The sequence below is a fragment of the Megalobrama amblycephala genome, linkage group LG12, assembly GCF_018812025.1.
Source record: "Megalobrama amblycephala isolate DHTTF-2021 linkage group LG12, ASM1881202v1, whole genome shotgun sequence".
Classification (NCBI taxonomy): Eukaryota; Metazoa; Chordata; class Actinopteri; order Cypriniformes; family Xenocyprididae; genus Megalobrama; species Megalobrama amblycephala.
This window is the reverse complement of record NC_063055.1, coordinates 37,802,485-37,829,104: the sequence shown is the minus strand read 5'-3', so window position 1 is coordinate 37,829,104 and position 26,620 is coordinate 37,802,485. Positions and strand designations below refer to the sequence as shown.

At 39.5% G+C, this 26,620-nt stretch overlaps 1 protein-coding gene across 3 annotated transcripts in view; it reads left to right on the top strand.

Annotated features, from left to right (window-relative positions):
* LOC125280460 (cilia- and flagella-associated protein 74-like) overlaps window positions 1-26,620 on the top strand; it is a 34,309-nt gene continuing 7,689 nt past the window's right edge. For 2 of the 3 annotated variants that reach the window (XR_007187614.1, XM_048211014.1), the window contains exons 1-14: window positions 1-98; window positions 954-1,037; window positions 3,208-3,286; window positions 3,825-3,968; window positions 8,123-8,221; window positions 8,297-8,401; window positions 10,781-10,954; window positions 11,692-11,802; window positions 11,937-12,039; window positions 14,580-14,737; window positions 14,837-15,008; window positions 17,079-17,273; window positions 18,218-18,367; window positions 18,449-18,567. Coding sequence is in view for 2 of the 3 variants with exons in the window: in XM_048211014.1 (XP_048066971.1) it covers window positions 965-1,037; window positions 3,208-3,286; window positions 3,825-3,968; window positions 8,123-8,221; window positions 8,297-8,401; window positions 10,781-10,954; window positions 11,692-11,802; window positions 11,937-12,039; window positions 14,580-14,737; window positions 14,837-15,008; window positions 17,079-17,273; window positions 18,218-18,367; window positions 18,449-18,567 (1,682 nt within the window). In the remaining variant the exon portion in view is untranslated. The remainder of the gene's footprint in view (window positions 99-953; window positions 1,038-3,207; window positions 3,287-3,824; window positions 3,969-8,122; window positions 8,222-8,296; window positions 8,402-10,780; window positions 10,955-11,691; window positions 11,803-11,936; window positions 12,040-14,579; window positions 14,738-14,836; window positions 15,009-17,078; window positions 17,274-18,217; window positions 18,368-18,448; window positions 18,568-26,620) is intronic. The other variant, XM_048211015.1, reaches the window with a different exon arrangement.

The following is a 26,620-nucleotide window of genomic DNA, read 5'->3' as shown; positions in this document are numbered from 1 at the left end:
TACAGCGCGAACCTGTTGTCATGGAAACACAACAACAGAAGGCTCGCGCTGGTTTGACACGCTGCGACTCCAGACAGAAAGCTGACAGGAAAAAGTAGGTAATGTTTGCAAATTCTGTAACACGAATATCTTTTCAGGCAGTGGATATGACTCGTGTGCATCCAATACTTTATTCTGAGACAGAGAAGCAGCCAGACAAACACTAACAAACACGACTCAACGTGAAAGTTTAGTATCAAATACGACGGCTAATCTTCATACAGCCCGTTTTAATATTTTTTATTTTCTGATCTGCATATGGCGATTGATTATTAGGCCTAATGAATATAAGTATATTCCCAGCTAACAGGAACGTTTAGGAAGGTTCTCTCAAAGTTATGAACAAACGTTCTTCTAATAACGTTAATAGAACGTTCTTTTTGAAATTATGGTATTTAATAATGTTCTGAAAACATTATTAAACAAAAACATTATTTATAATATACGTTTTTTCCTGAAATATTTTAGTTGGACGTTCATCTATTTTCCGAAACGTTCACATGATGTTTGCAAAATGGTCATTTTGTTCCTTTAAAGGGATAGTTCACCCAAAAATGAAAATTATCCCATAATTTACTCACCCTCAAGCCATCCTAGATGTATATGACTTTCTCCTTTCAGACGAACACAATCTGAGATATATTAAAAAATATCCTGGCTCTTCCAGGGTTTATAATGGTAGTGAATGGGGCTCGAGATTTTGAAGCCCAAAAAAGCATCATAAAAATAATCCATACGACTCCAGGGGGTTAATAAAACCCTTCTGAAGTGAAGCAATGTGTTTTTGTAAGAAAAATATCCATATTTAAAACTTTATGAACTATAATAACGGTCGTATACATCGAGTTACGGTGGAATGGAAGGTGAGCAAAACATTCTTAGATCATATTTTTGTTATCTGGATTCTCCTGCAGGTCACGTGGAGATGGCGAACAGTGCTGATCTCTCAACACCTACAACTGAACATGAGCCTCATAGTATTGGCACACACACAGAAGGTAAAGACATGCACACACACACACACACACACACACACACACACACACACACACACACACTTAAGACCACTACAGGTTATTATTAGCTTGGCCGTAACCACCATAGACCCCTAATAATTAGAAATGGACAAATTGTCCCACCAAACATTTGATATAGAGGGTATGCATGTGACGTCACCGACGACCGTTGTTACGCCCACTGAGTGGCAAAAGACTGAGCGGCAGCATTGGTTTTCAGCGTGAATGTCACGAAAAACACACAAAACACATCCAAAACGGGAAAGAGCTTTGTGATTGACTGTACAGATAGATTTGACACAAAACCTGAGGTATATTTTTACAGACTGCCGAAAGCTACAGAAAAAAGAAGCAAATGGATCAATGCAATTCACAGAAACAGCTGGACTCTAGCAGAGAAACATGTTTTAAAATTATCATTTTGTGTCAAATTGTTGGATTTTGAGGTAAAATCATACCGTATATAATGTATTGTTACATATTGTGTTGACAACTCATCAATTAAATATTTACCATCTTATATTCTGCATAAATGTGTGTTTTTCAATAAACACTGACAAAAACTATACAAGTTTTAGAGCTGGACGATATATATATAACATTGATATAAGTGATCACTCGGATTTAAACCTACTTATATTGTAGTTATATAAATATTCACAGGCAGATTTGCTTTATGTATTTCCCCGCCGTCGAAATCAGGCACATATAAATGTCAGGAAACACGACTCCTGGCTGCATGTCAATATCCATGGATTAGGTTTATTTGACAAGTTGTAAGGAACACTTTCGAGCCCAACCTTTAGTGTAATCATTAGTTTTACTCGTGTTTTCTCAGTTTCCTCTATTAAATCCAGTCATGCAGCAGGTTCTTCTGCCGCTCAGTCCAGCTGATGGAGCGCGTTCAGTGGGAAAGTGACGTTGATGCATACCCTCTACTCTTGATGCTGCTCTGCTGCACTCCATTACGCTCCGCTCTGTTTAATGTTAGGATGACAAAAAGTTTTTAAACCCACATTTTAGGCTGCAATGTCAAAATGATTGCAATAGCCAATCAAACCAATACTTACTGTTGACAGAAGACGAGGGTGAATTACAACGCGATGCTTTAGTTTTAACTGTAAAAGAGTGCATGGTAAGATGTAAGTAGCTAAACATGTATATTTGACAACTTGATTATGACAGAAATGTAATGATGCAAACTACTATGCAACTTTTTTGAATGGAAAATTTACATTGTACATGTATGTTAATTCATAACTGAATGTGACGAGACACAATATTTTGCATATTTTAAAGGTGCCGAAGAACATGTTTTCAAATTATGTAATATAAGTCTAAGGTGTCCCCTGAATGTGTCTGTGAAGTTTCAGCTCAAAATATCCCATAGTTTTTTTTTTTAATTAAATTTTTTAACTGCCTATCATTATAAATGCGGCGATTCAGGGTAAATCTCGTGCTCCACGCCCCAAGAGCTTGCGCTTGCCTTAAACACCATAAACAAAGTTTACACAGCTAATATAACTCTCAAAATGGATCTTTACAAAGTGTTCGTCATGCACCATGTCCAATCGCGTAAGTATAGTATTTATTTGGATGTTTACATTTGATTCTGAATGAGTTTGATAGTGCTCCGTGGCTAAAGCTCAAAAAATCAACATGCTAATGAAACATTTAGAAAGACAGTTTACAAATATCACTAAAAATATCATGATATCATGGATCATGTCAGTTATTATTGCTCCATCTGCCATTTTTCACTATTGTTCTTGCTTGCTTACCTAGTCTGATGATTCAGCTGTGCACAGATCCAGATGTTAATACTGGCTGCCCTTGTGTAATGCCTTGAACATGGGCTGGCATATGCAAATATTGGGGGCGTACATATTAATGATCCCGACTGTTACGTAACAGTCGGTGTTATGTTGAGATTTGCCTGTTCTTCGGAGGTCAAATAGTTTATATTAGCAAATAGTTTACATTGATTACCCCCCCCCCCCCCCAAAAAAAAAGATCCCCCCAAAAATTGGGCCCCCTAATGTTCAAAACATGGTTACAGCCTTGATTATTAGCAGTAGTATATCATAACTCAAATATCAAATGTTTACTGTATTTTACAAGTTGTGTATGCCTGATGTTATATTTCCTCTAGAGGAAGGCACTATGGATGACATCTTCAGGTTTGAGGATGACTTCCCTGATTGGTCCACAGGGTTTGACAGCTCTGAGTGGTAGGTGTTAAAATGCATGTTTGTTATTTATTTTGACGTCTTTTTCATCACAGAAGCTACAACTGGACATGGAGACATTAATGCATGTTTAAATTAATGAATTGAATCTAATGCATCCATCAACTTGATTTCATTTTTTTTTTTTACTTATTTGTTTTACATTGATTTTTAAACACATTTTATCACAAATTAATTTTCACCACAAAGATGAATGATATATAATATTCAAGTTCAAATATGGCAATATCAGGTTAACTGATGCATGCTGACATCCCTAAAGTAAATATGACGTACACAATCACTCAAATGTTTGTGGTTGGTAAGAATATTTAATATTATTTTAAAAAAATCTCTTCTGCTGACCAAGGCTGCACTTTGAGTAAAAATACAGGTCCTCTTTAATGTTAATTTTGCTATTTAATGCGTCTTTGATGAATAAAATAATTAATTCTTTCTTTAAAAAAAACCTTACTTTTAATAAATATACAAACCTTTGAACAGTAGTGTTTATCCGTTACTGGCTCTTGTCTACTTTAAGGGAAGTGAGTGACGGTGAAGATGGAACTGACACAGGTGAGGAGAAGCCATACACCGACAAGAAACGCATGTTCAAACTGAAAGGGTTTCTGGGTCAACTGGACACCTTTTACCAGCAGAAGAAACTGAATTTGCTACAAGCCAGGTCTGTATCCTCATTTAATGTTATAACGTGGCTCTTCTCATAACCGTTAGCAGATAAATCTGCGTCAGCCTCTCAGGGTGTGAAGGTTTTTACACTGAATCTCTGCCTCCCACTGTGTTTTCAAATGTACATCATGGTGTGAGCACATGCCATAGAAAAGCTGTTGGGTAGGTGAACTGAGCAGTTCAGAGCTGTAAACACAGGCTGAACGCCTTCTCCACTGAAAACAGTGCATTTGGGTAAACCTTAGAAAAACTGAATGAAATGTTTAGGTTATATTATGCTCAAAAACAGAAGAAACCAATCAGAAATTCTATTTTGTATAAAGAATGAAAGTTTAATAACACAAAGCACCCCCTCCTTCCCCAAATTCTCATTACTGTAATGAAAAAAAGATTACAACTTTACAATTGTAAGTGCATACATGATAGTGTTTGCTGTATTGATACGCTGTTTTACAGTTATGAGAATGAGGTGTTTTTTTGTAATTCAGGGATGCAAACCGCTCACTCCTCAGAGAAATAATTTCACTTTCAAATAAATTTTTACTCACCCTCAAGCCATCCTAGGTGTATATTACCTTCTGATGAACATAATCAGAGTTATATTAATAAATATCCTGATGTGTCCGAGCTTTATAATGGCAGTGAACGGGATCAACGAGTTTGAGCTGAAGAAAGTGCATCCATCAATCATAATCATACTCCGATCATACTACCGCGATGCGTTTGTGTGAGAAAAATATCCATATTTAACAATTTATGAAGTAAAATATTTAGCTTCTCCCAGACCGCCTTCCGTATTCAACTTACGAAGAAAATGTAAAACTCTCGCAGTTCAAAACGGCCATTTCACACCGGAAGCATTTGTACAGTGTCACAGCAGTGGCTCCAAGCTACATATAAAGTGAGCATTTCTTTACAAAGACAAATATAAATTTGTTTTTATAAGTTGGTTATTTATAAACTTGATAGTCTGGGAAGTTTGTTAACACAGGGAGGTGTACAACATCCACATGTAAATGGTAAACAAACAAAAAAAACTTTGCTGGAAACGAATGAGGTGTGTTTATATCATCTGTCGTGTGTACAGCAAACGGCTGCAAGCTCAGGTTTGGTTTGGGTAGTGGAAGAGCCTGTCTGTGTAGTAACTAACAGAATATTTATATCATATTTTCTGGCTAGTTTACTTTAGTTTTTTATAATACACCATACTTTCACCCAAACTGAATAATTAAAAATAAGTTTAAATGGGTAAATCTTCCATAAATATTTTTGATTCTTAATTTTCTTTTCTGTCATACTCCAATTCTTGTGAAAACACACTAGAAATGCTTATTCTGTGCATTTTGAACACTTTTTGTGTGAAATCATATTTATTTTGTAGATCAAAAGTGTGCTTTCACTTTAATTGAGTGTCAGCAGCGCAGCAAAAATAGACTCAGTTGGAACATAACAACTAACTCAGAACTGATCAAGAATAGACTGGAACACAGGGCTTAAAAACACTGAACAAACAAAGGAACTAATAAACTAGGCACACCTGAACATAACTCAGTAAGTAACCATAGCAACCAACAGGGGGAGAGCAGAGGAATACAGGACTGATTAACTCTCTGGAGTCGGGTAACACGCCGGCGCGTTTTCAGGATTTTTTTCACATTGCAGCAAAACAGACTTAAAATACTCCCGTCATTTCTTGTCATAGAGACATAAGTAATACCGGTATATCAATTTAAACTATAGAATATCTTCTTTTATTTGCGTACACTCAGTGTAAAAACAAAATGTTGTGCTTTTTTGTAAAATAAAGAAAACAAACATGATGCATGATCTCTCGTCTCCCTCTGAACGAAGTCCAATCTGATAGTTCTCAGAAAATGAACTGTAACTTAGTGAATACTAATCACAAAAAAATTAGACTTATGTCTAAAAAAACGTTAAAATGTCAGGTTTTAAATCGTGTAAGTCAAATCGAAAACAAACATTCTGTGTTTATGTAATCTGTATGAAAAGAGAGCCATGTCAGAAGTCCGTGATTCAGCTCATTATCCGCTAATGCGGCCACGCCCACGGAGCCAGCGCTGTTCAGAGGCAAATTCAGTCAATACATGCATACATCGTCTCAATTGTGTATTTATTGTCTTGAAAAGTGTTTATCTGGATGTTATAGCGATCTCTGGAAGCCTGTTAGTTCCTGGATTGTCACATGGCCTCTTCTTCTTTAGGAGGCATTTGTGGACTAAAAATGCACAGAGCACCCTCCGGCTGCAAGTATGAATTGAAAACACAGTATCCAGCGCTCATAGTGATGACAATAAATATTGAATAAATATTACTCCTCTGTATAGAAAATTGACAAGCATATCAGAATTCATCAATATTTCTCCAAATGTGCATGCTTTTAAGCTAAAAGCCTATATGAAATGCATAATTGTTCAGACACTTTGCATCACAGAAATACATTATATTTTAACGTATATAATAGAATACCATTATTTTAAATTGTGATAATATTTCACAGTATTGCTGTTTTTTCTGTATGTTTGATATATACCATGATGAGCTTGAGACATGATCACAGAGGGTTTTTTCACAGCCTACCTGACTGAAAGGCCTCATTATTTATGCAGGTCATTACAGGTCATTATGCAGGTCTTTGTCTTCTCAGTTGTGAATCACAACATTATTCATGATGATTCACGCCTCCATGCATGCTGTGTTTCTTGACAAAAAGTGTCTTACAAAAACTAAATCAATATATTATTTTAAACGAGTAGGAAGGATAATTTTTACCTCATTTTGAAGCAAAAACTCTAGTCTACAACCTCCAATACCCAGAAGTCTTGTGAACACAGATTTAATATACATTTTTGGCCTTATTTCAGTGACTTAAGTTTTTTGTTTTTTCAATAACCACGCATAAACATTATTCCTTCAAAAATACAAACATGTACATACATGTTCCTCACATATTATAGTAGCCTAGTTTGTGCTGAATACAGTGTAATGACACTTTTTCCATTAATATGTTTATGAACAACTGAAAAAAGCACAAATGTCAGGGCATGTCAAAACTTCTCCAGGCCCCAAATCAGCCTCAGACTCCAGAGGGTTAAGTAAACACAGCTGAACTCAAACACTAATCAAAACAGAAACCATGGATACAAACAAGTGGCGGGAAAAACTGAACAAAGAGAACATGTGACCAATGAAAAACAAATTCTAGACATGAACTACTAAACAGAACAAAACTCAAACGTCACACACTGCTGCTCACGCGCTGCTCCTGCTCCCACTCCCGATGTGAATGCAGTCATTGGTTAACATGTATGGCAGAAAAAATATGTGCTGCTCACACGCCGCTGACGCTTGTGGTGTGAAATGGCCGTTACACTACGTCCTACGCCTTTTGTATTCAGCTTAAAAAAAAAACGTAACTGACGCGTCGGAAAGAGGCGGTCTGGCGGAAGCTAGATATTTTACTTCATAACTTGTTAAATATGGATATTTTTCACACAAACGCATCTCTTCAGAAGGCCTTTCTTCAGCTCATAGTCGTTGGTATCACTGCCATTATAAAGCTCGGATGCATCAGGATATTTATTAATATTTCTCTGATTGTGTTCATCAGAAAGAAGAAAGTCATGTAGGATGGCTTGAGAGTGAGTAAAGCTTATTTTCATTTGTAAGTGAACTAATCCTTTAATACAACAGACATAACAATATAAAGCTGAATGTTAACTGCAGTTGGTTACATGAAGCAAGAAACTGTGGAAAAAGCAAAATGTGAGTTCTTTAAAGACCAGTGAATTCAGAACATTAATGTTGTGATAAAAAATATTATGTAATGCTATTATAAATGTCATTTAATTTTACACTTGATATGTGAATTACTTTGAACACTTTCAGTTCAATAAATAGTTCTTTAAATTCTCCCAGCCTGACCAGCTGAAGAGTGTTGCAAACCCCTCTAAACTTGACCAACAGACCAACAGATTCAGCCTGTTCAATTAGAGAAAAAAAGTTGAACAAGTATGAATACATTATTTTCATTGACTTGTAAAATGAAGATAGTATTTCATTTTTTATCTTCTGAAATAACACAAAAATGTATTGGAAATCTGAATTTGTACAAAATGTATTTTCTTCAAGGGAGGAACTAAAAGCATTTCACCTTCATGTGACTGAGCTAGAGGAAAATAGAGACAAGATTGAGTTGGATATAGAAAGAGAGAAACAAGCTGAGAACAGGTAAAAAACATTCAAATTTTGTGGACGAAGGTCCCTGAAGAAGAGAAGTCTCTAATTCTGCATTGTTGTGTGCAGCGTGGCTCTTCTCCGGCTACGTGCTCAGCACAAGCGCGTGTGCGCCGAGCTGCAGGCGGAGGAAGATCTGGGCGCTCATTTAGCCATGATCGTGAAAGAGCATGAGTGAGTTTCATATCTACAATAATGTTACACTTAATACTTGTTGATTTTATCTTGATACTGTAACTTGCATTCTTGTCTTGATATTTGTTTTTATTGTAATCTTTTTTTTATTTGTTTATTTTCTTTAACTCTGCTTTAAACTTCTGCAGATATAGTGGTTGTTTTGCTCATCAGCAAGCAATAGTGGAAATTCTCCTGTTCATTGTGTAATTTCTAAATTGTTTACAATTTTACATTCTTTTAAATCGCCTCTATTTTAAAGTTTTTTTGTTTTGTTTTGTAGTCTCTTACAATAGGTTTACATGCATCCAAGGTCAAAAAACACTTTAATTTTCTCTAGGGCTGTCAATCGATTAAAAATTTTAATCTAATTAATTACATACTCTGTGATTAATTAATCTAAATTAATCGCTTACATAATTTTTGCTGTGAAAGTATTAAATATTTCAATTCGTCTTCGGTGGTGACAGACATGGTCATCCAAACAAACAGTAAAAAGTGCCCTACCCACATGATTTGCAAGCCCGATACTGACAATAAAGTACCCGTCACTCTCACTGTAATTCTTTCTTGCCCTCTTTGCAAAAAAAAAAAAAAAAAGTAGTGATTATATAGCTTTGTAAGAGAAGATGCTTTTTTGCTAAACCTGAAAAGTATTAAAAAGTAGCATTTAGAAGTTATATTAACTAATAATATAATTTTCTACCATATACAATTGAATGCACCTAGCTAACAACAACTTGCTTTGTTCTGGTTTCACCTCACTCCAGACTAAATGAACTGATTTTATAGGTAGGCCTAATTTACTACACATTGTCATTTAAATAACCTGAAAATATTGTGGATTATTAAGGCTAATTTTACTAACCACTCTTGCTAAATGGGGTAAGCACACTTATGTTCTCATTTCAGAGTTGTTCGGGTAAATGATTCATTATAGACCGTGTGGACAGATCAGTTGTTGTCATGATTCATTAAAATGAATCTGTTCAAATGAGTCATTAGGTTGCGAATCGGACATTAGCGGACGTTGACGCGTTACGTGCGAATCGCGACTGTTATTAGGACATCGCAAAAGATTTGTCAACACAGAAAACACTTCACCACTGGATAGGATTTTCTTTTTGTTTACTGAAAGTGTGGTTTATGTCAGCTGCACGTGCAGGGCACCTGTCAGAGAAGATGAGGTGACGTTCTTTTGAGCACTATTCACACCCAGCGGTTATTCAGGAAAAACATTCTCCGAATGAAACATGGATTCGGTCTTACGAACTTTTAGCATTGTGTCAGTTGATTAAGATTATTATGTGTGAGGTAGAGAGAGTGCAAAGACAGTGCTTACTTTGAAGACAAAGAGAGCTCGCGCGCACGAGGGAGGAGCTCTGCTCATTCTGTCCGTCAGCGCAACAGTCGTCTCCCTCCTTCATACTAGAACGGCTCCAGGTTCAAAGGTCATTACGGAATGGATTAATCTGGGTTATTTTTTTAACGCGTTATTTTTTCTCAGATTAATTAATCGAAATTAACGCGTTATTTTGACAGCCCTAATTTTCTCATAATATACATTGCACATCACCTCGTTTCTCAGAGTCTGAAAATGGTTTGCTTGAAGATTCGTGGTCAGGTGGCCCAGTCTGTTGTGATTGGTCGACCGCTTACAGCGCCTGTCAGAAACGAAACGCCCATTACCATATATGAATTTCAGCTCCGGATCTTCCTCAGCGCTTGATACACAGTGATACGAACAGTAATGATGGCGTCGGTCTTACCGTATCACTTCCAGCACGAGTCCTCATCCTTTGGAAGTTCAGCAAAGTGGATTTGCAGCGTCTTCTCAACATTTTGACAACACAAACTAAACTCTTCCAGTCTCAGCTACAACTACAGTGTTTGAGGGCGGGGAAAAGTAGACGTTGTTCGCAGGTAGCCAATGAAGACCATAGGCTGGCATTATGCAAATTCGTAACAAACCTGTATGCCACCCCTGCACAATACTTGCCAATTTGTTTTTGCAAGAGACCCTCTTGACATTTTTAATCATTTGTCTCCTTGACTCTTTTTTTTAGTCAAGTGGCTCTAAAACTTACTACACCTCAGTACCTGCCAATACGGTAGTTCATGTTGTTCATCCTGACGCGTTGAATACTGAATTGATATGTTTGTGTGGTCATGATTTGATGTTTTGTTTCAGTAAATGTTCTGGATGGATTGGGGAGGAAGTCTTGAGTTTTTATGCAATGTTCATCAAACTCTCTTATTTAATTCAAACAAGAAATCCTGTTTTAGCCAGCATGATTTAATCTACAAACCATGGTTGTCTAACAGAAAGTCTTTAATATGTTGTTGGGGATGTAGAGTGTAATTGGCCCTTCTTTTCAGGCTGGAGCTGTGTCAGGTGGAGGTCGAGCTGGGTCACTTCTTGGCTCTGCGTCAGGAGCTTGAGCTGGAGGAGAAGAACGTCCAATCTCAGGACAAGAAGAAACAAAAGCTCAGATTCCAGAGAGAGAAGAGCATTATCAAACAACGTAGACACAAAGCACAACACGACAAAATGTACGAGTTTCATGTGAAATGTGTCACACAATTGCACAACGCTTTTATCACATCCACTGCAGTTTTCCTGGAACAGAGAGCCATTTAATGGTGCAGTAAACGCTTTCTGACAACTGGTGTTGAAAATTTAAACCAACATCCAAACATACAATTTTGGGAATATTTTTAGATGTCTGTTCTGTGTGTGTGCTAAAAAAAATGTGTTTGATAATTGACAGGGAAGGCCTGAAGGTCTTGCTTTGTTTTTGTTTGATACATGATATTAAAATTGGTATTTGCTATGTTTCAAAGAAGCAAGATTTGCTGTTGTTTGCTGTTCAGCCATATTTGGGCTACCAGTTAGAGGTTGCTTGTGTTGCATAGCTTGTTCTTTATATTGGGGGTGGAGCAGTGAAGGGAGGGGTGCGTATGTTTGGGTATTGATTTCAAATATCAACATTGTTTCTCAGAAATTGCATGCACATTTAACAGTCTAAATCATGTCACAATTAGACTTATTGCTGATTTTTTACCTGACGGATGGTAAAATGAGTAAAAAAAATCACAGATTTTCAAAGGAAGAAATGCAACACATTTGAACATATTTAAATTTAGTTGACGTTGTATGCATAGTGACTTGCCAAAAGAACAATTTAAGTAAAATCTCAACTGACTCAAAATGATTTATTGAAAATCTCCTAATGTTTGTTCAGATTTTTCAGACAACAGTGTTATTTGTGTAATCTTCTATGTGACAGTGAACGTGAAAAGGTTTTGCAACAGCAGGCAGAAGTCCACAGGAAACAACAGGAACAGGCTCTTGCTAGCCATCTCAAAGCAGCTGTCTACCTCAAACAGACTCTACAGAGGTGATATACACACATGCAAGTTTTTAGTTGAATTACAACTTTCAATTTTCTGCTTTCATAATAGCTCCCAGTCTAATAAACTGTATTTAAAAGAAGATAATAAAGAACTTATTCTTAGAGCTCTTGTGTTGTAGGATGAAACAGAAAGAGGCTGAGGCTGAAGAGAGGAGGAAGGAGCTTATAAAGAAGAGGCAGACAGCAGTGATGACACTTAAAGCCAGTTTCGCTGCCAGTCAGGTACAGTTAATCAGTCGTAAGTGTTATGAGTTGAGGTGTGACTTGTGGAAATCTGCGCTATGAATAAAGTGTAATATGTGTGTATTGCTTCATGAGGCATTGTTTGACTCAGCCCAAACAATCAACATGGGGCCACCCCTCTGTGGGCTCACCACCTGCAACGAGAAGCTTAGGTGACTGGTGCGATGCACAGCTAACAGATATAGAGAGAGGCTCATGCGGACAGGACCTTGGTTGAGGAAACAAGTTTTTGATGCATAGAATGAGGGGAAGGAGCCAGAGATGGTGTGAGAGGTTGAGAGATACTTGCTATAGTTTGCTTCACTTTCACACACAGCTCAGGTTCTGGAACCAAACTCCTGGATAAATGAAAAGGCTCTGATTATATTACTCATATGTTATGAGTATTCAGACTTATTCTAAATTCCAAATGGTCAGCAGCACGAGAGCTATCCGAAACCAGTGAATTCTGGAGAGGAACTGGAAACCGCAACACAACTGGGCAGAGAAAAAAATAAGATATAAAAAAGAAACAAACCAAATTAAATGACAAAACTAAACAAGGAAAAACAGGCAGCTGAACAGCAAAACAGCACAGAACACACTAGCAGAAAACAAAAGGAAAAGGAAGGATAGATATAGCAGAGAAATCAAGCAATAAAGGGAGACAGGTGAGTGCAAACGAGCGAATGCGCTGATTGTGAAACACTTACAGCCGTGCGTAAACGCACATGAAAAAGAAGAAAACAGAAGGAAGATCAAACACTTTTGGATGGAAGTCCAGATGGAAACTTACTGACTTTGGAGGTGGAAGGAAAACTTTGAGGATCTTCTGAACCTGGAGGACATGCCCCTCTTCACAAGAAGATGCAGATTTAGTGGATTTGAGGAAGTCATCGCTCATTTTCTTGGCGGAAGTCACTGGGGTAGTTAAAAAGCTCAGAAGTGGCAAGGCGTCAGGGGTGGATGAAATTCACACTGAGATACTGAAGACCCTGGATGTAGTCAGGCTGTCTTGGCTGACATGCCAACATTACATGGGAATCAAGGACAGCGTCTGATGATTGGCAGATGGGTGTGGTGGTTCCCTTTTTTTGTTTTTTTTTTCTTTAAATTACAATTCTGACATTACACTATCGCATATCATTCCACCTCAAATGATTTCTTTCTTCTGAAGAACAAAGTTGTAAATATGTAAAGAATGTTTCAGCTGCTTGTGTTGTCTGGACCCCAGTGTTCTCCAGAATATTTTCTTTTATGTTCTGTAGAAGAAACAAAGTAATTCAGGATGACAGATTTTTCTTTTTTTTGGATGAAATATCCCTTTAGTAAGAAAGAATTTAAAGGAGAATAAGATTTAAATATTACTGTAGTGGAAGAATGTTGATGGAGCAAACTGATTCAGGTAAGTGTAAATATGTACAGAATAAAGACAAAATAATATTGATGGTGATAATTGTATGTCTCAGACAGGGCAAACGTTTGATTGATACGATTGTATCCGCTGTAGCACTGGACAAGTGACCCGAAGAACTTTATTGCTATGCTAATTAGGGCTGGATATTATCACAATTTTCACGATTCGATTCGATTACTATTCTCATGCTTTCGATTCGATTCGATTCGATTTGAAATCGATTATTTTGGATGTAGTATTTCAGTTACAGCACATGGCAAATTTTCTAGAGGAAAAAAATCTCTCAACTAATGCTGTAAACTACACGAGAGTCAGCTGGTGCTACTATAATAATATTGAAGGTTAAATGAACTTTTTAGAATTACATAATCATATTTCTACTCCAATTCATTTTTAAAAAAAATATAAACATTTAAATCGCGGCTGTCAGAACTGATTTATTCAAACATGAATTAAATATTGAAGAACATTATAATGAATATGTAACGGTGCATAGCTATATTTATCAGAATGCTGCTCTCTAGAGTTCATTTTCTAGCTGACTAATGAGTTTATGGTCACTGAATATGTTTTTCTGAGGTAAATGTGACGTTACGTGACATTGAAGCAGTTTTATTGAGTCTTTCCGAGGTTGAAACACTGATTGAGCGATTACACGAGACATGATACGGATTTCAGTAAGTTGTACTGTATATTTTAACATACCTTCAGATGTTCATGTTTATTTCGCTGTAACTGGTATTAAAGCGGAGGAGAGGATGATCACATGCTTCTCTTTAACTGAGGCGCTAAAGCGATCTGTCACGCCACATTAAACGGCGCCAAAACGGTATTTATTTTCTGAATCTCATAATAAGATGGACGTCGTTTGAAATCTGAGACTTTGCTTCATATCAAAAGTACCAAAGCACAAAGATTATTGTGATTTATTGGATGGGAGGCGCTACATATTCTGCTCATTCATCAACTGAAAACAGACTAGACTAATCGATTCTTGGGATTTAAGAATCGATATTGGTTCGTAAAAATGAGAATCGATATTAAAATCGATATTTTTTACCCAGCCCTAATGCTAATGTTTGCATCTGTATAAGCCATTGATGGTTCTTCTCCATGTACTTAGGAAACTATGTTCACTAGAAAACAACGACAGAAAGCCTATGAACAGAAACAGAGAGAGCAAGAGCAACACATGAAAGAGTCTCTGGAGGCCAAAGGACTGAACAGTATTGAATACATCCACAGACTGAGACTGCAGGAGCGCTTCAACAAGAAAAAAGCGTGAGAATTTCCCATAAACATTTATTGTGAATGCTCAAAAGGTTTAAGGACAGCTATTATACTGTATGTTTTTCATATCTTCTGTCTTTTTTATTGAAGGGAATTTGAAGATACACAGAGAGTTGGGAAAATGGAGATTGTGGCTAAATTGCTCTCGGAAAGAAACATGAAGGAGGGGCGTAGAAAATCTCCTGTACTGAGCCGTGAGAAAAAACGTGATGAGAAACTCTTTCAGAACATACTGCCTCCAACTGCACACACAAGGAGAGAGGTACGAGTGATTGCTTAGTGTGACACTCACATGTATCATTAAAACAATGAATGAAATGATTGTATGTTCTGCGCTCCTCAAAGAGAAAGTGCAGTAAGCTTATGAATGTAATATGAAAATGAAAATTTAGTTCAATTTACATTTATTTGAATAGTGTTTTTTTACAAAACAGATCGCTTCCAAGCATGTTGAGCTTCGTTTGTAAAAATCTTTCACTGATACAATGTCATTTGGCCCTAATGAACAGGGAAACTAGCATGAAATCAAAAAAATTCCTTAAGAGTTGAATCTGTGTGAATAGAGTGTGTCTGAGCCCAGAACAAAGACTACATCTTTGTATTTCATCGATCATGTATCACAATACAGTCCATCATGCTCATATAGATCATAATATCTACTATTGATAGTACCTGAGATATCAAATTCCACAAAAGGAGTTAAAGACTTTTTCTGTTTGGCTCCTAAACTCTCATGTAGCCTTCCTGAAAATGTTCTGGGCTCAGAAATGATAAAGGCTGTTCCAATTCGAAGGCTTCTTCAAATGTGGCCTACAAATGCGTCCTTCGTTTCTTAAAGGGATAGTTCACCCAAAAATGAAAATGTGATGTTTATCTGCTTACCCCAGCGCATCCAAGATGAAGGTGACTTTGTTTCTTCAGTAGAACACAAATGATGATTTTTAACTCCAACCGCTGCCGTCTGTCAGTCTTATAATGTGGGTCAATAGGAACTTCGTCTATAAGAGTCAAAGAAACATGCACAGACAAATCCAAATTAAACCCTGCGGCTCGTGACGACACATTGATGTCCTAAGACACGAAATGTATCGTCGCAAGCCGCATGGTTTAATCTGGATTTGTCTGTGCATGTTTTATTTACTCTTATAGATGAAGTTCCTATTGACCCACATCTTGAATGCGCTGGGGGTAAGCAGATAAACATCACATTTTCATTTTTGGGTAAACTATCCCTTTAAGCCACAAATAATAGAATCAATGGATCCTTCGCAGTCTAGCCTATCCCAAGATTCACTGCTCGCTGGTGACGACTGGATTTTTTTAAGAGAAAATGCTGGATTACCCTTTTAACTTACTCAAATATCTAACGATACAAATGTAAAAATGAACAAACTGACAGTTTTAGACAGTTGAATATAACTTTCAAAAGTCAAAAGTAACTCTTTTTTAATTTTGTCAGTTCAAATACATTTGACAAATCAATGAGACAAACATAGTAAATTAAGTTTATTCAATTTTATTAAATTAAAGTTTGTTTAGTTTACTAAAATCAAAAAAGTTTCTTTTACAGTGTACTAGTGCATTCCAGTCTTGAGGTCATGAATGCAGCTTTTCTACATCAGAAACAGGTCAAATATTTTGTAACTTGGAATTGTTTCTAATTAAGGTGGAAGAATGCATTTTTTGTAACATACAAAATATGATTTTCAAGAGACAAGTTGCTGTCTAATAAACACCCAGGTCTTTAATTGTAGAGGCTGGAGTAACAGAACATAGATGCAAAATGTACTGTTAAGATGTTACATGAACAGGTTTTTGTTCCAATGAATAAAATCATTGTTTCATCAGGATTTGATAGAAGGAAAGAAAGGAATGAATTAGCAAAACATACTTGTGTCATGGACGGGGTGTATCGTAACCCCTGTACTGTTAAACGCCTTTAGCTCTGGTTTCGATTTTATGCTAATCAACCAAAACAGCATACTAACTGAACAGAGATTTGTCGTCATTTTCTCTGTGACATACTATTTTGTGTACATCTAGACAATGTCCACATGCAACTGGTTAAATAAAGTTCCACAGCTGTCAGACTCATGGCTTGCTCTGTAAGCCTCTACCTCAGAAAGTGCTGAATGTTCACTATTTGAAGTTTTCAAAGCCATCCTTAATGAACTATTTCTGTGTGCATAACATCATGGAGTCTGTACTACAGTCATAGAGTCATATTGTTTATAACTAAATATACAACTCACCCCAAATCAAAAGATGTCGATGGAAGCGACATACTGGTTCACTAACATTCACTTTTTTCCACTTGTTGTGTTTAATTCAGGAAAAGCATGTAATGTCAAGTCCCAGAGCATCTTGCGTCAGGTCCTACAGTGACAGTGATGTCAGTTCCTCTTCAGACTCTGCAGAGCTGAAGTTGGGCGAGTGTGTAGAAATGGAGGTTGAAGATAAAATAGAGATGAGCCTGGCCCAGCCCGAGTTCACCGGTCTTTGGGAACACAAACACAAAGATGATATGGTAACAATTTCAGTCAAATTACAGAGCACGTTTTTTCATCTCTTTGTACTGCTTTTCCATTGTTTCTCTGTGCTAGATGGACGTGCTTGACCATTGTGCTCGAGTCTTTTGCAACACCTTGTTCATGACACTTTGTTCTAACAATGGGCCACTAAAGTTAAAAGAAGTTACTCTTTTATACAGCACAAAAAAAAATTTTCATTCCACTGACCTGCATCTCACGTTTTTAACATATTGTGTGTGAATGACCCCTAATTCATTTATTTTCTTCAGAACTAATTTTACTATCTTTAAGACTGGTGTGAGTTGTTTTTTCAGTATGTAATGCTTTTGGGAAATGCAGCCCAGTTCATCACACAATGGCTCAACCAATGGAGTGGGCTTTGGTTGGGACTATCTGTTAAGACGAGATGAGACAGCCACTCAATGCTGAGTGTTGCAGTTTCTACCATTGGCATATCTCAAAAGCACACTGTCTTTGCTCCAAGATTGCAACTGTGATCTACTGCAGACTACATTTGAAAACAGTTGAAAAAGCAGTAGGTATGCTGGAGTGGAGCAAGGGCAGTCTGATAATAACAATCAATAGTAGTTGCATAAACTGCTTAGACTAGTCTTACAAGTTAGTCTTATTTTTTTATTTATTTATACGGGTCTTGACTTTAAATCAGTTACATAAAATTTGAATCTGAAAAAGTAAGACAGATTACCTCTTGGCTAACTGCTAGCTGGTCAGACCAGTTCTTAGGACATAATCTTAACATAGTGGCTATGTTTACACTACTGCCCCTAGTTTGCTACACATAGTAATCACTCATTTTTATTTTACTCTCCCCTCAATGCTGCTTTTATTACGCTATAGTAAAATAAATATTCTTTCATTTACAGCTACAAATCGTTGTTAATTGTGTTTGTTTTAATATCTGTCATATCTGTCCCCCTAGGCCACATCAGAAGATCTTGAAACATTTTACACCACCATGAAGACTGACATGAACAAAGGTTTGGTTTCAAAAGCAGCAAAAAAGACTATAAAGCGTAGAGAATCAAAAGGACCACCATTCATCAGCAAACCAGAGATTATTCTGTTTAAGGTACCAAATGCAGATTTTTTCCAAATCAGAAGAACAATAAAAATGAATAAATTGCATGTTGCTTCTGAACTGTGTTTGCAGGATTGCGATGTTGGGAAGGTCTACAAGAAGAAAGTCACACTCACCAATGTCACATACACGACTAATTACTGTAAGCTGTTGGGAGTGTCACAGAATCTTAAAGATCACGTGTCAGTGAGGTAGGCTGATTTTTTAGCATGTCACATAAACATCTTAAATTTAGGGGTTTGCTTATCAGTCTCAATTTGATAGAAGGGATGTTCTTTTGAAGCCAGAGCAGTTTGGCACATGGTACTGGCATCCTTTGCTGGCTCTCTCTGTTTGTCTTGAAAAGAATGAAAAAATTCTATCATCATTTCTAAACCTGAATGGCTTTATTCTGTGGAACAGAAAATGTTCTCCTTTTTTATCTTTTCTCTTGGGTCCATTGATGTTTGGACTCCAATGTTCTTCAAAATAATTTATTTTGTGTTCCACAGAAAAAAAGAAACACATGCAGGTTTCGAATGACATGAGAGTGAGTAAATAATGACAGAATTTTTTTGTTTTTTTTAGTTTTTTTAGCAAATTATTCCCGAGTATGACTGTGGGAGTGAGTTTTCTTTTGCCTAAGCCAGATTTGAGCCACATTGACTACGTTTACATGTGCACCAATAATGCGATTTATTTCTCATAATCAGAGTAAGGATCTAGAGCGGGAATAATGCGATTAAGGTGTTTACATGCCTATTTATTGTGATTAAAATCGGCGTACACCACCTAGTTTAAAGCGATTATGGTTACTACGATTATGAGCTTAATCGCATTACTTTAATCGAAGGTATGAGGTAAAATTTAATCTCAATATTGTGATTATGAGGGTTTGTGTAAACAAATACACACGTATACATTTGTTTTTCTATCATGATGGGGACTTAACAGTGACTTTTTTTTTTGTCCCCTAACCCTCACAGAAACATTTTCAATTTTTTACTGAATTAATTTGAATATAAAAATGACCATATAATTGAACAGCTTTAAGTAATTAGTTCTAATCGCAATTAATTGCACCTAGCATTAAAATGTGCAATCATAAATATCATTTCACATTGAATCTACAAATGAATGTGAAAAAACTAAATAAAAAACGTATTTTAAATACTGTATTTGATATTTTAGATTTGTTTAATGACATCTTTTACTAAGTATTATGAATGAATGTAAGTGCAACTTGTTATTTATCAGTTATTAAAGGGTTAGTTCACCCAAAAATGTAATTTCTGTCATTAATTACTCACCCTCATATCGTTCCACACCTGTAAGACCTTCGTTCATCTTCAGAACACAAATTAAGATATTTTTTCATTTTTGAAAAATGAAAAATGAGTGTTTTGAAATCGCCCATCAATTTTGAGGGAACTCCACACTGCGTCCAATAGGATCGCTTTGGGAACGCCGTCAGCGTGATTGCGTCTGATACACGTATGTCAACTTAGCCAATGGTGAGAGTGAACGTCATGGGCGGGTGACGTCACGACCAGGAAAGGATAAATACACATCCGGCCAGACCGGCTTCAGCTTTACTGCCTCAGCAAAGCGGTCTGTGTCAAACTGTGTGTCTTATTTATTGTTGTCTGTCAAGTTACATTATACAGAAGCATATTTCATGGCGAACACATCCTTATTTAAACAGTGTACTCCTCCATGTCCCCGCTTCCTTACGGGTGGAGATACACATGATTTGTGCGTTATGTGTTTGGGAGTGGAGCATGCTCTGGCAGCCTTCGAGGGGGCTGACTGTGAGCATTGCGAGAGGCTGCCGCTTTGCACGCTCCGCTCCCGCCTGTCACTTTTTGAGAAGGTTGATCAGGCTAGCGTTCCCTCTGGTTATGGACCCACTGCTGCCAAGGCACAGCGGAGAAAGACATCATGGGGATCGCAGATGGATCTCGCGGAGGGGTTTGAGATGGGCGTGAGCGCTCTTTCTCTGCCTTCACCCGGGAGATCTGTCGCTCAATCTCTGGGTTCGGAAGCCCGCGCTGCGGTTTCTTCCGCCAGGGGAGAGAGCCCGTCATTTCAACACTCCAGTTCTGAGGAGGTGGATGTGTTGAGCTTCGGATTGGGGGAAGAGGATTCGCCATCTCTTTCCCCTGCATATGAGGAGCTGGTGGAGGTGATAACTCGCGCTGTTGCCAAATTAAGTATTGAATGGCCGGCCGAGAAACTAGGCGCTCATCCGAAAAGCAAGTTAGACGAGCGTTTTCTCACATCAAATGTATCACCTTCACCACGGGGCCGTCCTTTTTTTCCCGATTTGCATAGTGAGCTGTGTAGATCGTGGAAGAAACCATATTCTGCACGTTTGTTCAGCCCTCAAGTTAAAACATACAGTGATATAAGAGGGCTGAAAGATTATGGTTATGGGGCGGTGCCGAGGGTGGAGCAGACGCTTGTGAGCTATCTGTCCCCTGCCTCAGCATCGTCCATGAAGGCCCCCACGCTTCCCACTAAACCATTAAAGACCACATCAGGGTTAGTTGGGAAAGCATATACGGCGGCAGGTCAGGCTGGTGCTTGCTTACATACAATGAGTATAATGCAAGCATATCAAGCCGACCTGCTGAGGGATTTGGATGGCGAACTGCGACGAGCCACAGATTTGTCTCTCAGAGCCACCAAGGAGACCGCTAGAGCTATTGGGCGACAGAGAGGCATCTGTGGCTCAGTCTCACTGACATGAAGGACAAAGATAGGGCTTTTCTCCTTGATGCCCCGCTTCAGCCTTCTGGTCTGTTCGGTGACGCTGTCAACACAGTCGTCGACAGGTTCCAGGAGGCAAAGAAGCAAGCGGAAGCATTTAAAAAATATCTTCCGCACCGCCACCAACCCTCTGGGGCTGCTGGGCGTGAGCAGCCCCAGCCGTCAAGCTCCTCATATAGGCAGCAGCAAAAGGAGAGTGTCGCATCTCGTGCTCCACCTCAAAAATACGGTGGGCCGGGTCGGCACTCTCAGCTAGGGGTGCACCGAAATTTCGGTCGCCGAAATAAAAAATCCAGCCAAAAATGTCAACCGAAAATTAATGTCAACCGCGCCCCTCCCATCTGTGCGCTAGCGCTTGGGTTTCACTCACGGTCAAGCTGTTATCACTCGTCACCCACCCCTCCCCTCCGTGCTCAAGCAGGTTTCACTCACGGTCGAGCTGTTTGCACGCGTTTGCAAAGATTAAGCATGTCAGCGGTATGGAAGTATTTTAAAGTTTCAGATGAGGATAACAAACTTGCAATATGTAACGTTTGTTCTGCAAAAGTCTCACGAGGGGGTACGGTGCCAAAGAACTTTTCGACAACAGGTTTGATACACCACCTGAAAACACGACATCCAATTGAACATGAGGAGTACCGCAAAACAACATTGGTTAATTGTTTACATGCAGCAACAGAATAGAGGCCCACTGCCATTCTGTGATTTTGTGTGCAGTTATTCAGATAATTGTGGATTGTTTTTTCCCCCACAAATGTTAATCTATTTTATTCAATGGAAGAAAACTTGAAGAATAATATTATTTATTTATTGTTAAAAAATATTTTAGGTTTTGTTATGTAACAAAAAGTGTTAATAAAAGTTTGATGATTATTCTATTGGTTTGTGATTTTTCATTTCAGATCCATTAAAAATTAATCAATACGTTTTTAAAAGAAGCCATTTTCGGCTTCAGTTTCGGTTTTCGGCCAAGTGCATCCTAAATTTTCGGTTTCGGCCCAGAATTTTCATTTCGGTGCATCACTACTCTCAGCCCAAGCCTTCTAAGCAGAAGACTGATCTGAGGGTCGTGCTTCAAGCGAAGAAGGCTGCGGTTCAAAAGAGGTCCTGATGCCACTGGTCTCTGAGGGCGGCCCTCCGCCCACCTCGATTCAACGGGGTGCTTTATACATTAGTGCATCCCGAGCAGGCTCTGATAATGGAACAGGAAGTAAAGACCTTACTAGCAAAGGAGGCTATAGAACAGGTCCCTGTAAAAGACAGAGAGTCAGGTTTTTACAGCCGATACTTCTTAGTTCCAAAAAAGGATGGAGGGTTGCGTCCCATATTAGATCTTCGCCATCTGAATTGCACAGTCAAGAAACTAAAATTCAAGATGTTGACGTTAAGTCAGATTGTGACTCAAATCAGATCCGAGGACTGGTTTGTCACAATAGATCTAAAGGACGCATACTTCCATGTCTCCATCCTTCCACAACACAGGAAGTTCCTGAGGTTCGCTTTCGGGGGCAAAGCGTACCAATATCGGGTTCTTCCGTTCGGCCTAGCTCTTTCACCCCGCACGTTCACGAAATGCGTAGATGCAGCGCTGGCCCCGCTCAGGCTGCAGGGCATACGCATTCTGAACTATATAGACGACTGGCTGATTTTAGCACAGTCAGAGGAAATGGCGGTTCGGCATCGAGATGTCGTCCTCGCTCATATCCAAAAGTTGGGGATGAGACTGAATGCCAAAAAGAGTGTGCTTTCTCCAGTACAGAGGACCGCTTTTCTGGGCGTGGTTTGGGATTCAGTGACGATGCGGGCATGTCTTTCACCCACTCGCATCACTGCTATTCTATCAGTCATGAAAAGAGTAAGGCTAGGCCAGTCACTCACTGTGAAACAGTTTCAAAAACTGTTGGGTCTGATGGCAGCAGCGTCCAACGTGATACCTTTTGGCCTGCTGTACATGAGACCCTTACAGTGGTGGCTCAGGACCAAAGGATTTTCCCAGAGGGGGAACCCCTTTCGTATGATCAAGATCACACGGCGGTGCGTCCACGCCTTGGTTATATGGAAGAAAAATTGGTTCCTGTCCCAGGGCCCTGTGTTAGGAGCTCAGTGTCGTCGAGCTACTCTTACGACAGATGCTTCTCTCACAGGCTGGGGAGCGGTAATGGAAGGCCGCTCAGCTCAGGGTCTGTGGAGGGACCATCATCTCTCATGGCACATAAATTGCCTGGAGATGATGGCTGTCTTCAATGCATTGAAGTTCTTCCTCCCAGACCTGAGAGGCCATCATGTGTTGATCCGGACAGACAACACATCAGTGGTCTCTTATATAAATCGACAGGGGGGTCTGCGTTCGCGTACACTATGCAAACTGGCGCACCAGATCCTCCTGTGGTCCCTGGGGAAGTTACTCTCCTTGAGGGCAATCTATATCCCGGGGACCCAGAATATAGGAGCAGACATCCTGTCGAGACAGGGGCTGAGGCCAGGGGAATGGAGACTTCACCCAGAGGTGGTGAAGCTCATTTGGGAGATATATGGCCAAGCAGAGGTGGATCTGTTTGCGTCTCAGGATACGAAGCACTGTCCACTTTGGTTCTCCCTGACGCATCCAGCTCCTCTGGGACTGGATGCCATGGTACAGACGTGGCCGAGGCTGCGTCTGTATGCGTTTCCCCCAGTTGTTCTGCTCCAGGGAGTTCTGGTGAAAATTCGCTGGGAAGGGATAAGTCTACTGCTAGTAGCACCTTACTGGCCGAGCCGGTTTTGGTTCTCGGACCTTGTAGCTCTGCTCTATGGCTCACCTTGGAAGATTCCGATCAGGAGGGATCTTCTATCTCAGGCGGAGGGCTTGATATTTCACCCCCGCCCAGGAATGTGGAACCTGTGGGTTTGGCCTCTGAGGGGGCCAAGCTCATAGAATCTGGTCTCTCAACTGAGGTTGTAGAGACCATCCTTAGCTCCAGAGCTCCCTCCACCAGGAAACTTTACGCCCTGAAGTGGAAAGTGTTCACTTCTTGGTGTCAAGAACGACAGCTAGATCCAGTTAACTGCCCCATTGGTTCAGTGCTGGATTTTCTACAAGATCGTTTCTCTTCTGGGTTGACCCCTTCTACACTAAAAGTGTATGTGTCTAATATTTCGGCTTACCATGCCCATGTGGATGGTACCACTGTGGGGAAGAACCCATTAGTAATCTGTTTCCTGCGTGGCACCCTGAGGCTGAGGCCTACAGTGCGCACTAGAGTTCCTGCTTGGGATTTGGCTATCGTGTTGGAAAGTTTATCATCGGCTCCGTTTGAGCCACTGGATACCATCTCAGAGAAGCTTCTGACTCTAAAAACTGTTTTCCTTCTTGCCATGTCCTCCTTAAAGAGAGTAGGAGACCTTCAGGCCCTATCTATATCCCCCATGTGCTTGGAATTTGCACCGGGGATGGTCAAGGCTTTCCTTTACCCTAGAGTAGAGTATATCCCGAAAGTACTGACCAATGTTCCACGGCCTATAGTGCTGCAGGCTCTCTGTCCTCCTCCATTTGAGAACTCGGACCAGGAAAATTTGAACCTTGTATGTCCAGTGCGAGCACTGGATGCTTATGTCCACAGAGCTGCCCTGTGGAGAAAAGCGGATCAACTGTTTGTCTGTTTTGGGCCACATAACAGGGGTCGCCCTGCGTCCAAACAGACAATGAGCAAGTGGATAGTCGAGGCTATTTCACTGGCTTATGAGTTTTCTGGCCAGCAATGCCCTTTAGCTGTCAGAGCTCACTCTACAAGGAGTATGGCGGCCTCCAAGGCCTTGATTTCTGGAGTTTCCCTTAAAGAGGTCTGTGACGCGACCGGTTGGTCCTCGCCACTCATCTTTGTCAGATACTACGATCTTGACCTGGACGCAGCTCCAGGGTCCTCAGTGCTTCTGTCTTGAGTGTGCCACAGTTTCACACTACAGGCATTTTGGTATTATGGCGTTTTGGTATATCGTTCCCAAAGCGATCCTATTGGATGCAGTGTGGAGTTCCCTCGAAAGGGAACGTCTCAGGTTATGACTATAACCATAGTTCCCTGAGAAGGGAACGAGACACTGCGTCCCTTTGCCATACTCCCTGCATCCCTGTGATCGATTTGCTTCGGCAGTTTAGCTGAAGCCGGTCTGGCCGGATGTGTATTTATCCTTTCCTGGTCGTGACGTCACCCGCCTGTGACGTTCACTCTCGCCATTGGCTAAGTTGACATACGTGTATCAGACGCAATCACGCTGACGGCGTTCCCAAAGCGATCCTATTGGACGCAGTGTCTCGTTCCCTTCTCAGGGAACTATGGTTATAGTCATAACCTGAGACGATTCTGCTCTTTTGGAGCCTGTCCCTAGCGGCCAGTCGATGAATTGCAGTTTAAGTCACTTCCATAATGGCTTCAAGAGAAACTGGGGGAGGTTGCCGCTTGGTCATGACACATTGGGAACATACAGAATCTCTATAGACTCTATAGAATCATGCCAGTTCATTGGCTGATGCCGCAAAAGCCCAAAAGCAAAGTCCATATTCACAGGACTGACCTACAAGGCATGCAAGTCACCAACCCTCTTAAATGCCTAGAGTAGGGCAACATTAAGAGATAACATCTTCTGATAGAAATAAAACAGGCTCAAACAGGATCAACATGTCCTTTCTGAGAACCATTTGTGAAATGGCCACGATGGAGACACCTGCTGAATTTGCACACAACCACATAAATGCAACTTCCGGTTCACATGAGCTGTGTCCCAGTTCAGATGCTGCATACTACGAAGGTCATGACTTTGAAGTCAGTTAAGGTCGAACCAAGCATTGTTAAATAGGTTGTCTAGCCTACGGGAATTGCTGTTGTGGCCTAGCAACTGTTACAGCTGTCGTTAACGAGTGGCAGAAACATTTGAAAACAAAACAGGGTTCACAACCTGTATAAATATGTTCAGCTTGCTCCATTTATGTACATAATAATGAGTATAAACTATCTGTAAAATCACATCTTAGTAAGATAAGTCAACATTTGAACCTTTAAAAGGTTTATTTGTACATTTGTTTCGTTCAAGTATGATGAATCAAAATGATCATTCATCATTCACCGTATGATCTAATACGTATATTCAAAAGTGTAATCTGGCATTTTCTCTGAAAAAAAATCCAGTTGTCACTGGCGTGCAATGAATCTTGGTATAGGCTAGGCTGTGAAGGATCCAGTCATTCAATTCTTCGCGGCTCAGAGAAAGGAGGCTGTATATGAAGGAGCCTTTGAATTAAGACAACCTTAGTCGTGCCACTGTGACACTTTCGGCCTTCGAGCACAGCTTTCCAAGGATGCAGCCTCTGAATTGGGACACCGCTATAGACTTTAAACTGTTCTTCTTTATTTCTTCTAACATTCCCACAGTGCTTCCCACAGTGTAGCTGATTTTAGCTTTTACTCTCATTTGGTTCCCAAAATGTAGACAAAATCACACAGACACACCATAGTTTACCAA